This window comes from Nuphar pumila, chromosome 11 (assembly GCF_984573655.1).
Source record: "Nuphar pumila chromosome 11, dmNupPumi1.hap1.1, whole genome shotgun sequence".
Taxonomy (NCBI): Eukaryota; Viridiplantae; Streptophyta; class Magnoliopsida; order Nymphaeales; family Nymphaeaceae; genus Nuphar; species Nuphar pumila.
The window spans coordinates 39,723,680-39,736,919 of record NC_143259.1 but is presented as its reverse complement, the minus strand read 5'-3'; the positions used below and the strand labels follow the sequence as shown (position 1 = coordinate 39,736,919).

Below are 13,240 nucleotides of genomic sequence, written 5' to 3'. Positions count from 1 at the left end.
GACAAAAAGGGGGTAAATGATGCAAAGTCTATGTTAAAAGAAACTTTTGATATGTCTGACCTTGGATACTTGAGATATTTTTTAGGAATTGAAGTAGCTTATTCCGCGCGAGGATATATCCTATCTCAAATGAAATTAGCAACAGACATTTGTACCAAGTCAGGAATATCTGATGAAAAGAAAGTTGAGACTCCCGAAGTTATCAATGCAAAACTGAGACTTGAGGATGGTGTTCTTGTTGAGGATCCAACCACCTACCGTCAATTAATTGGATCCCTCACCTATCTATCCATCACCCGTCTAGATATAGCTCATGCGGTTCATGCAGCAAGCCAGTTTAAGCATTCACCTACTTCGGTTCATATGGCAGCTGTAATAAGAATTGTGCGATACATCAAAAATACCATCTCCAAGGGACTCTTCTTATCCTCTTCCTCATCTCTTGAGTTAACTGCTTTTACTGATGCTGACTGGGGAGGAAATCTCAATGATCGTATCTCAACTACTGGTCTTTGCATTTTTTTAGGTGAATCTCTCATTTCGTAGAGATGCAAGAAGCAGCAGAAGGTCTCACTATTATCCACTGAAGCTGAATATCGGGCTATGGCAATGACAACTATGGAAATCGTATGGCTCAGAAGTCTCCTTGGTGACATGGGCGTCCTCATTTCCTCTCCCACCAAGCGCTGTTGTGACAACAAAAGTGCCATATACATTGCAAGCAATCATACTTTTCACGAGCGGACCAAGCATATCGAAATGGATTTCCATTATGTTCGAGACGAATATCTCAGAGGAACTATCACATTACCATACGTTACTTCAGAATATCAATTGGCTGACTTCTTCACCAAAGCGCTCCCAACTCCACGATTTATGTTTCTTCTTAGAAAACTTTTGGTCTTCTCCCCGTAAAGTTTGAGGGGGCATGTTAAATTATGTATATATAAATATATATATATACATATACTTATATATATATATATATACATACGTATATATATAAGTATATATATATACATATATGTATATATACATAATGTATTTCATTTTCTGTACAACCAAAAACCCGATAGGGGTGTTTTGGTAAATTACCATGTACTTTTTCCCTTTTTTATTTTTTCCTTTTTTCTTTCTTTTAACCCTTTTTTCTTTTTCTTTTTTATTTCTTATTTTTCTTTTTGAAGGACCATAAAGGGGCCCCACCCATCTAGTCGTTGGGGCCCCAACGATCATATTTATGACCGTTGGGGCTCCCAACGACTAGAAGGGAGCCCCCTTTATGGTCCCTCCTTTAGTTCTCCTCCTCTATAAATAGAGGAGGCTCACACTTGTAATTGCATTGGGTTTTCACCCTCTTCTTTCTTTCTTCAATAATATCCAACTTATGACTTTAAGTCATTTTCTCCTTTTGTGGGTTTTTTGTATACACTTTTAGTGTTTGTGTTCTTGGCTCTTGTGATCACTCTTAAAGAGTGCCTTTTGTTTTATTGGTGCTTCCGCCCCTCTTCATTACAGGGAGGCCTCTCCCTTTGGTTATTGAGAGGACTTCCTCTCCTCTCCTCCCTTCTTCCTCTCTTTCTCTTCTATAATTAAGTGTGTGTGTAAGGGTTGAGAGAGTGATGGGTAGTATTAGGCTTATGTGTTGAGTGTATTTATAGTGAGGTTTAAATGTAATTTTTTTTTGTATTTTTAGTATCCATGAATAGAGTTATTCATTCACCAATGTAAGTTTTCCTTCTGTATTTTTAATGTTTATTATGAATAGAGTTATTCGTTCACATTTTCATGTGTGTCCTTTTAGCTCTTAAGTTTGTATCCAAATGTATAATGTTTTGATTCTTGGAGTTCATCATGGAGTGCATTGAAATCTATACCATTTTGTGACAATTAGTTTGATCTTTTAGAGGACATGATAATCATCTCATAGTTGCATTTTGTCTTGTGTTGGAGATTTTAATGAAAGATGAGTAATTAGATAGAGTTGTTTGAACGCTCTGTAAATGTTTATGTCCTTGCTTTTGTAAAGCTTTGTCGGATTATTTAAAACCCAAATACAGATATGAATAACACTAAAGTCACACCTAAGATTGACCAATTACGAGCAGGTTTTGTGCCGTGACAATAATGTCCTAAGCCAAGTGCATCTAAAAATCACACCCAGATTTTACAGAGTCCTAAGTTGTTGAATTATTCTTGTATAAGGAACCATAAGAGAAAATAAACCTTTCAAAGAAATATTTCATGAATTGCAAAGCAAAACCTTTTCAAACATAAAATAGAATTTTCAAAAAGTAAATCCTGCCCAAAGTTTTACCAATCAATTTGCTAATCTAACAGGAAAGAAATAAACCAAAATAAGAGTTCAAAAAATGTCTTCAACAATGAAGAAAAGAATAATAAATTTAAGCTTATGTTAGTTCTACAAATACAACCACTCAAAAAGGTTCATAATATAAAATAAATGCCTCGCACTCTCTTACTTTATTTGCCCACATTGCAAACCAAATGCTTCCAAGGGAGCCGAATGAATAAAATACTGATGGCCACCCAAATTTATTGATTAAAATAGGTGAAACAGCCAAACCCATGACAGATCCAAGATACATCCCACTGTATACTAGAGCAAGTGATCTGCTTCGCTCTGATAAAGGAATCCACTTTGAGAGTAAGTTATTCATCGCAGGCATGGCAACTCCCTGAAAAGAATAAAATCCATATGAGAGATGAAGAAGCAAGAAAGATATTGAACCAACAAGGCTGAAAAATATAAGCTTTAGATATTCATGCATGGATATAACAATCATGCTGGAAACACATTATAAATTCAAGCATAAATGATCCAGCTGAAGAACTTACAAATAGATATCACATAGCATTAACCTTTCAGGGAATAAATTTTTGCAATTGCAGAAGGTGCTGAAGGATATGTTTTGCATAACCAGTACAGCAATTGAAATATTAGATCCATGAGTTTCTAATCTGTGAAGAACAAGCATGTGATGAAGCATCTAGCAGATTTAGAAGTTCTATAGGCTACAGCACTTACATGGCTGATGCACATTTTCATGTGTTTTTTGTATATAAAACAGTTAATCAGTAATAAAATTCACATGATAAATGATAATATACAAAGTGCAATACTGTAAGATCATGAATGACTCTAAAATATCAGATGGTTTACTATGGATGATGTAACTTATGTATTATTAGGAATGATGTAATGCTGTATTATTATGTGATGCAAGTTGATGCACTGCACTTATTTTTCATAACATAATTTATTGTAGACATATCACTTCAAAAAGCAGTTTGGCCATACCGTTCTTGTAGTTTTAATGTAAACTATTAATCAATAGCAAAGAGCAGTTTGGTCATACTGATCTTGTAGTCTTAATATAAACTTGAAAACACCTCACATTTTCTTCATCCCAAAATATGAGGAAATTAGCATGTCCATTAAAGCCATTTTGTACTCTTCAGTGCAACATGATGCACATAGAATTCAGCATTACTGTTTTGAAAGATTTAAGTCTTCTCTGTAACCTAAAACTGTAAGGAATCCTTGTAGCTGCAATACATGATATTTACTAATCATCAACAAAGTCCTTTGCTGGGTTATCTGGGAACATATTCATCAAGGAAAAAAAAACAGAAGTTTCATTATGTTGAGCATAAATTTCAATGTCCTGTAAGTTTTAGATATTAAACTTCTGTAAATTAACATGAGACCTTTAAGAGACTAACCTCCCCAATCCCCATGAAAGCACGCATAATAAGCAAACATGGAAGTCCAATTTTAGCAGCTATAGGGGTGAGAATTGTTGCAAGTGACCACCAAATCACACCAAATCCCAACACAAGTTTTCCTCCAATTTGGTCTGCCCATATGCCGCCAACAATCTGCAAAAACAATAGAATTATAAGGAATAAAATAGATAAGGCACCAAGTATCAGAAGATTCAGACAAAATAAGATATATGAATGGCACATAATAAAAAAAATAGTATGATGAAAGCAACATCACATTGCTTATGCAGGGATAAGAAAAACAGACAACAAAAAATTTACCATTTATAGCTGACGAATGTAAAACAAAAAATTTCCATCTATTTTGAATATTTAAGCCTGCTGCATTTATGCAGCAGTCACAATCTCATAGCTATGAAAGAGATCAGGTTACAGATTACCATGAAGGCCTAGAACAAAATATATTCCATTTAATACCATCACATTGTCACGTCTCAAAAAAGAAAAGAAAGCTTAACTGATGACCTTCAAAAGAATCTCAAATTTAATATAACATGCCATCAAAATGCAAGAGAAAGCTTAGAACCGAGTTTTTGTTTAGCGAAAGCGAAGGAGCAGCAGTCACTATGTGTCCTCATGCTTATTCTTCAATCAATACTTATAGTAGTAAATATAATGCCTTAAAATCCCGAACTTGTAAATTTTAAGAAAAAATTGAAATTTTAATAACTAATCTTTTTTTAGAGTTAAAAACGATAGTTCAGCGGAAACAATATTTGAAAAGAACAAGTTGGCGAACGTTGGGTAGATTACAAGCAAAATTTTCAACCAACAAATTGGGTCCCCAAATGTCTCGGATTTGGGTCCGCATTTTCATACATCCATTCAAAACCATGAAGATTCAAAACAAGGCTTTAGATAGAAATAGTGTTATACAAAATTACAAAATATGCTCAGGAGCAAACAACAGAGAAAGTGGATTATTGATATCATTGCATCACCGCGCTATCGCCTGCATCATCCGTCTATTCGTCACCTGTGTCCCATAAAACGGGTCACACTCATGAAAGCCTGGTAGGTGCAATGACAACAGACCAGAGAACAAGACTAACATATGCATTATCATATTCCACAATCATTAAGTTTTCAAAAGAAGCAGAGTGAATATCATCATCTTGTGTTAGTTAATTATCGACCTGTGGGTACTTACGGGACAAAACGTAGAAACAACTGAGATCGTTCATGGGTTTATTATTTTATGTAAATTTATAACCCGAACGACTAGCTGAGTCCACTCCAATGAGAACGGTTTCAGAGACCGCGAGAGAATTCCCCAAAGGCAGAAATAAACGGGAGATGTATCTGAACTTCTGCAAAAGCTTATGGGATCTACCACCTAGGATAATATTTGACAGCCCTATCCCCTAACTCCGATAATCGGGGATGTTGAGTTATTACTAATCGAGGATCATAGTTGTTGACAACATTGTCCATCGGAGTTTATACCTCCTATCCTCTCTCTTGACAAAACTAAAGAAAGAATGAGTGTATCGGGTCTTCTTTTATCCAGCAACCCATTCATTATGCTCTAGTCTTTTAAACCAAATCAAGCACCTTGCCTGTGAAGGCGATCATGTATGTTTACGTGATTTTCCCATAATACGATGCATTATCGCACAACGAGGTTTGTCATAAACCTCAAATCCATTCATCGACGTACTAGCATGTTGCGCGTGTATGATAGTACATCAACGATGATCACAATATTGGTTTCTCAAAAAGAAGACCAATCACAACTCTAGAAAATCATGATTTCCCACGCCTTAGGCCGGGGGCATATCCGAGTCATTCTGAATGCAGAAAGGAAGGACCTGACGTAAGTACGACCAAAGTCTACATAATCAAAGTCTTTGCGTTTTATTGGTTCGAAGAGAAGACTCAATTGTGAATGCCCGAGTCATGCCAATCTCAACTTTTTTTTAATTCGAACCAGGTTGGAATGGTGTTTCGAAGAACACTCCAACACTTGGGAATTGTCCGATCAAAACGGACACAACTTTGATGCATGTAAGCATTTTTTTGTTTATAGGATAAGCAGCACATATGTACGTAGAATATCAAGAACGTGCGAACATAAAACCCTTGTTTTATTTTACGAAACATCAAGGGTATGCGAACTTCAAATCTTGCATGAACAAGTTAAATCATCTCTCCTTCATAGATCTAAGCATCTTCCTTAGGAGGATGCCATTGATGAAATATGTCAAGAGGAAACTCGTCTTGGTATGATAAAAGGAGGTGATGAAGTGTTAGTCGTGTCCAAACCCGGCAATCATGTAAAAACTTACAAGCCTCCGCACTTTGAGAGGCAAAATAACTATAATGGTGGCTATAAGAAGCTATTTGTCATCATTGTCCAGAACCAGGTCATATACGACCTAATTATCCCAAGTTATATGACACCCAAAAGAACAAAGTAGCTTCCATTGAAGAAACCACACCAAGGAAGAACCAATCAAAGGAAAAGTTTTTTTTCTTGCTCAATTATTGGAGGCACTTCAAATGTTACTAAAATCTCCATCTACATCAGATGTCGCGATAGCCTCATCTTCTCCTCCAGGTATGTCTTCTTGGATCCTTGTTTCTGGGGCTTTCTTTCATATGACACCTCATGAGAATGGTTTATCTGATTTATGCAGTAATTCAAAAACTTTCTATATTTCAACTGTCGATAGAACATCTTTGCAAATTAAAAGTATTGGAACCTTAAATTCCTCTCAAAAATTTTTTGTGCCAAAGTGAGGGTTATTCCTCAACTAAGTTTAAACCTTCTTTTCGTTTCACAAATTTTCGATCATGGATGTAGAATCTCCTTCTCATCTAAGGGTTGCTCCATGCAGGATCTCCGGTCCAAGAAGCAGATTGGGCAAGGCTATAGGAAGGGAGATTTCTACTTCATGAATTATCTAAATCTTCCTCCAAATTATTTTTGTAATTATGTCTAACATAAAAATATTGAAACTTGGCATAAAAGACTTGGACACCCAAGCTTCTCAAAGATGTATCTTCTTTTTTTTGGGAAAAACGTTTGCAATGAAAAAAATTTAGTTTGCAAAGATTGTATCTTTGGAAAGATGAAATTCACACTCTTTCCTAATAAAACCTTTGTCTCTAAGAGACCTTTTGACTTAGTGCATTGGGATGTTTGGGAACTTTCTCCTGTCGTATCAAAAGGAGGATATTCGTATTATGTTACCTTTATTGATGATTTCACTAGATATGTATGGATATACTTTCTTAGTTTTAAATCCGATATGTTCTTTTTCTTTAAAAAAAAATCATATGATTGTCAAAAATCAATTTCAAAGTAACATCTCTATTTTTAGATCTGATTCGGGTGGTGAATACTTATCAAATGAGTTTCAAAATTATCTAAAACTAAACGCGGTTTGTCACCAAAAGTCATGTCATAGAACTCTCCAACAAAATGGATTAGCCGAAAGAAAACAGACATATTATGGAAACCACTAGAACACTACTTATTTATAAAGATATTCCAAAAAGTTTTTGGGCCGAGGCCGCTCTAACATCAACATATTTGATAAATAAAATGGTCTCATCATCCTTGCAAAATATATATCTCCTTATGAAAAATTATTTGAAAGAACCCCGATTTCAAGCGGTTGCGAATTTTTGGTTGTAAGTGTTTTATACTCTTACATAAAAGAGATAAATTGTCTTCAAACGCCATTTAATGTGTATTCATGGGTTTTGGAGAAAACAAAAAAGGATATATATGGTTTGACCCTAAAAGTGACAAACTATATGTTTCTGAAGATGTAACATCTTTGGAAAATGAAAATGGTTTTGAAAAAACCAAGGAAAACAATGAAGTCAATTATACTTTTCTATTTGATCTCTTGCCATAAGAAGTATTGACTTCTTGTAATGATTCTTTGAATGACGTCGAGGATAATACCTTAAATGACAATGAAAATGGTGATGATAATGTGCATTCAATTGATGAAAATAAGGAATCATCTATAAGAGATAATGATATTGTTGATAAACTCATACAAATTTATACCCGATGTGAGCAAAGGAATCCTTTAAATGCTTTTTAAAATACTTTAGAAAAATATTCACAAAATTTGTCACTAGAAGAAACCTCACTTAGAATATCCAATCGTATCTCCAACCCACCAAATAGGTTTGTGTAAGAGATAATGATATTGTTGATAAACTCATACAAATTTATACCCGATGTGAGCAAAGGAATCCTTTAAATGCTTTTTTAAATGCTTTAGAAAAATATTCACAAAATTCGTCACTAGAAGAAACCTCACTTAGAATATCCAATCGTATCTCCAACCCACCAAGTAGGTTTGTATCTTATGACATATTAACATCAAAATATAGGTCATGCCTAATAGCTTTACATTTCTATCATGAATCATCACATTATAATGAAGTCCAAAATCTTCTACAATGGGTTGAAGCAATGAATATAGAACTTAAAGCTCTTGAAAAAGCTAAAACATGAAAAATAACTTTGTTACCCATAGGAAAGAAATTTATAGGATGTAAATGGGTTTTTAAGGTTAAGACCAAGCGTGATAGATCTCTAGAATGATATAAAGCTAGGTTAGTGGCCAAAGGGTACTCTCAAGAATATGGAATTGATTATGAAGAAACATTTGCTACAGTAGCTAAAATGACTAGTGTTAGGATACTCATAGCAGTTGCATCTATTAAAAAATGGCCCATCTACCAACTAGATGTGAAAAATGTTTTCCTAAATGGTGAATTAAATGAAGAAGTATACATGGATCCTCCGTTGGGGTTTTATATTAAAAAAGGTAAAATTCTTAAACTTAAAAAGGCTTTATATGGTCTAAAAAAAGCTCCTAACGTCTGGCATGATAAATTTAAAAATGTAATGACTCATGGGTTTTCATTCATACTATATTGACATTACTTTTTTTTGTTAAAAGTACGGGTTCTATGGTTGCTATTCTTCTACTTTATGTAAATGATATGATTATCACTGGAAGTGACAAGCAAAGAATTAGTGATATTAAAAATATTTAAAAAAAAATGATATATCTGATTTAGGTTTTTCAAGATGTTTCTTAGGTATTGAAGTTGCGTACTCTCCCAGAGGGTATATTTTTTCTTAAATGAAACTTGTTGCTGATATTTGTACCAAGTATGGTATTACAGATAATAAGAAGATAAATACCTCAGAAGTGATTAATGCTAAATTGAGGCTCGAAAATGGGACTTTGCTTAAAGATCCTACTCCTTACCGCCAACTAGTTGTATCCATCACTCGGCCAGACATAGCTTATGAAATTCACTCTGTCAGCTAGTTTCAACATGCTCCTACCACTCGTAGAGTCATTGGGGGCCCAACGGCCATAAATATGACCGTTGGGAGCTCCCCAACAACTCTATGAGAGGAGCTCTCAATGGTCTCCCCTTCTAGTGTTGTATATAAATAGGGGAGAGTTCTCCCTATTTCTCTCATTACTCTCCAAGCATTTTATTAAATAATATTTTATTAAATAATATTCCTATTCTTTTTTGGTGTTGCCCGTTGTAGGCATTTTGTATTGTCCCATTGTGGACTTCTTGCTTTTGCACTTTTGTGCCTTTGTATTTGTCCACTATTGGACTTGTTTGGTGCTTTTGCACCTTATTGTTGCAATTTCGCATACTTCATTACAGTCAAGACACTCTTGTACATTCCAAGAATGTCTTATAATTGATATTGTATTGTAAGATGTCAAGGCATGTTTGTACATTCTGAAGGTCAATATGAACCCTTAATGTACAAAATAAAGCATTATCTAAAAGGTAAAACATGCCTACACACAAACCTAAGTTTTTCGGATCCGCATCTTGCCTGTGAAGGCGATTATCACCATTTATGTGATTTCCTCACCATCATCGGGCATTTGCATGTTACGAGGTTACCATAAACCTCCCATCCAATCATCGTAGTACTAACATGTCGTGTATGTCTGATAGTACCGCTACGATAAGAGGGGTATCGGTTTCTCAGAAAGAAACCCCAACTTTGTTTAGAAATCTCAAATTTCCGTGCTTTAGGCCAGAGATATTCGAGTCATTTCGGATATCATAAGAAAGGACCGTATGTACCACTTAGGGCTATGCAAGGTTGAGGGAAAGACTTGGTTGTGAATATGCAATCGTCAAATATTCGTTTTTACTTTTCGAAATAATGAATATCACGAGCTTTGAAATCTTGCATGGAACTCCCTTTTTCTTTAAAGACTTGGCGAGCATGCGCCAATCTGCGTCTTTAAAAGCAAGGGTGATGCAAGGTAGGCAGGAGTACGTGAAACTGTGTACCTTAGAAAACTATATATATATATATATATATATATATATATATATATATATATATATATCAAAACATAAGTCAGTGCATGTAAGAGCACGAAAATAATGTAAATGACATAAAGCAAGACTCGATGTGTGAAACCACACATCGAGCTAAATAAACTACGTAAGCGATGCACGATGTACGCAACCGTGCATCGACTAAATAAATTGCGTAAGCAGTGCATGATGTATGAAACCGTACATCGGCCAAACAAATTGCGTAAGCAGTAGCATGTGAACGTAACAGCGCGACGGCAAAGTAAATGACATAAAGTCAGACTTGATGTGTGAAACCACACATCGAGCTAAATAAACTGCGTAAATGATGCATGATGTACGAGACCGTGCATCGACTAAGTAAATTATGTAAGCAGTAGCCTACGCATGTAACAGCGCGACGGCAAAGTAAATGACATAAATTTAAATTGACAAGAACATGCAAACTTGCGTTCTTGAGTAAAAAGCATATGTGTGTGTGTGTGTATATATATATATATATGTATATACGTATACATATATGTTAGAAGTATTCTGCCATTGTCCTCGTATGCAACTTTTCTCTACCTCGGAGATGGTCAGACTATCAGACGATTCTGAGCGTAGGTCTTCAAGGGCTCTTGCCTTGGTGTGCGTGCCGTATCCGTTGCGCCGATGGGGTGCACTAGCAGGTAATTTATCGTACTGCGAAAGAAAATGATGAAACTCTTTTTAAATCATAAAAGTAAGCAATGTTCGCGTTGCTAGGGTCGAACCCGATCATGATTCAAGCCGACCTAGATGAGTCGGACTCATGCCAAGAGTGAATCAAGTTGGGCTCGGTGCTATCCAGGCTCAGCTCAGCTACGTCTAACCAGCAGAAGGCAGGGACCGAGCTGGGCTCGGTGATGACCGAGCTCAACTCAGTCGAGCCTACCCAGCATGGTTGGGCCACTGCCACAAGCAGTGGTCAGCCCATGGCTGGGTAGGCCACAGCCGAGCCAGGCTCGGTTCCGGTCATATGGGAAAACAAAAGGGGCGGGGGTTGAGCTCGACAGTCAAGCTGAGCCTGGCCCTTAACCTGGACGGGACCAAGCCTAGGCTCGGTCCTCCAATGCAGAGAACCAAGGAGGGCTTGGTTCAAACCAAGCCCAGCTCAGTATCCTACCTCAGTTGTAGCATCCTGCTACAGCTAAAGGGACTCGAGGAAAAGAGAGGGAGCAGGAGGGGAGACCCTCCTGCTTGCGCAAACAGAGAGGGAGAGGGGACAGAAGGGTCAGCACCCTCCTGCTGTGGGTTAACAGAGAGACGAGAGGGCAGGAGGGCGTTAGTGGGTTAACAGGGAAATGAGAGAGGAGGGAGGAGGAGCGGTGCCCCTTCTCTACCTCTGTTCAAAACAAGGAGACAGAAGAGGATATGGCAGGAGGGGCGATGCCCCTCCTCTGTCGTGGTCTACAAGGAAACTGAGAGAGGGCAGGAGGGGTGGCGCCCTCCTGTTGGCATTAAAATAAAAAAAGAGGGCAGGAGGGTCGCCCCTCCTGCCTATGTAACCAGTAAGAGAGGGGGGGGGGGGGGGGAGGGAGCAGGAGCATCTGCGCTACTATCCGAGGTCAACAAGGAGATGAGAGGGAGGGCACGAGCGTCGGCGCTCCTATCTGATCTAATAGAGAGGCGAGGGGGAGGGCAGGAGCGTCAACGCTCCTGCCTTAGATCCCCAGAGAGAAAAAGGGGGGAAGAAAAATAAAAAGGAAAACGAGAGAGAAAGTGAGAGAGAGTCGCATACCTCGGGGAGGTGGCGGCAGCTCCGGCGAAAGGGAGCCCAGCGAGGGGGGGGGGGGAGAAGACAAGGAGGGTGGCAGAAGGGGCGGGGTTTGCAGAGGGGATTCAGGGGCCTCGAAGGTGGGAGAGTCAAGGGGGTGAAGGGTTGCAGAGAGAGAGGGAGGCGTCGGGAGGGTGCCCAACCAACTTTTCGGCAAGGACGACTACGGTGGTGGTCGAACGAGAAGGAGAGGGATGGGAGTCTGGGTCGAGCTTCAGGGGGGGTATGGTGCGTTAAAAAGAATCCCCCCCCCTGGGGGTTTAAATAGGAACAAGAGGACGGAGGCTGTTGTGTGGACCCGGATCCGGGTTGGATCCAACCTAGATCCAAACATTCATTTTTTTTTTTAAAACAGATCTTACAAAGAGCTTTTGGGTTCAACACATGTTGAGCGCCTGTGAGATCAGGTGATGAAATTAACAAAATAAATAAACCATTCAGACTCGGGCTTACCTTAGAGAGGGTAAGTAGTACAACACTTCGGGGACATGTGTTATTAAGCTTCGAGTGGCAATTGCTTGGCTTCTCCAGTCCTCGGAGTTAGAGGATCGGACTACCAATTTATCTTAGGTGGTAGGTTTCAGTTCTTCTACAGAAGTTAAGGGTGCATCATGTTTATTTGGCCTTTAGGAGTATCTCTCGGTTATTATACCGCTTCCTTTGGATTTCAGTTTCAGTTAGATACTTAGGTTAACAAAACACATAGCATAACAAACCCCCAGTTGTTCTCTTCTGTTACGATTGCCTTGGCTTGCAAGTACCAGCGGAATAATAAAAGAGAAAATTAAATTAATTCTTTTGTGCTTTTGTTCATGTGGAACTTGTGTTATAATGTGCCAGAAAATGCTTATAAAGAGTGGTGCTTATGACATAATTGAGCTATGAGATTGATTGTTTTCATGTGATATTTATCTAGTCATGTCATGATATGTTATAGTTTTTATTTACGAATAATCCATAGTATTCTACATCCTTGTTACGTTAAACATATGCATAGATATAGTAATCCCATTGTTCAGACTGGTTGTAGTCTGATCACACTATTTCATCATTTCAGGTGAAGAATAGATGGCGCAGAGCGATTGCGAGATGATGTAGGGACTATGATGCATGAATTTTTTATGTTCTCGGGGCAACTTGAAATAGTTTAATTATTTTCATTTCTACTCTTATAAAGAACTTATAGTTTTATCTCCTGTTAAACTTTCTTGGTACTTGGAATGATATTATTGGTTTGAATACCCTCTGACGTGCCTAAGATGTTTGACCCGAAGCGAACTTAAC

General features: G+C 37.7%; 1 protein-coding gene across 2 annotated transcripts in view; it reads right to left on the bottom strand.

The window, feature by feature from the left end:
• Positions 1–13,240, bottom strand: part of LOC149822291 (sodium-dependent phosphate transport protein 1, chloroplastic-like) — a 214,064-nt gene that overhangs the window by 153,003 nt on the left and 47,821 nt on the right. For both annotated transcript variants that reach the window (XR_016426025.1, XM_089980998.1), the window contains exons 4-5: positions 3,748–3,903; positions 2,484–2,699 (exon numbers count right to left, since the gene is read on the bottom strand). Coding sequence is in view for 1 of the 2 variants with exons in the window: in XM_089980998.1 (XP_089837124.1) it covers positions 2,484–2,699; positions 3,748–3,903 (372 nt within the window). In the remaining variant the exon portion in view is untranslated. The remainder of the gene's footprint in view (positions 1–2,483; positions 2,700–3,747; positions 3,904–13,240) is intronic.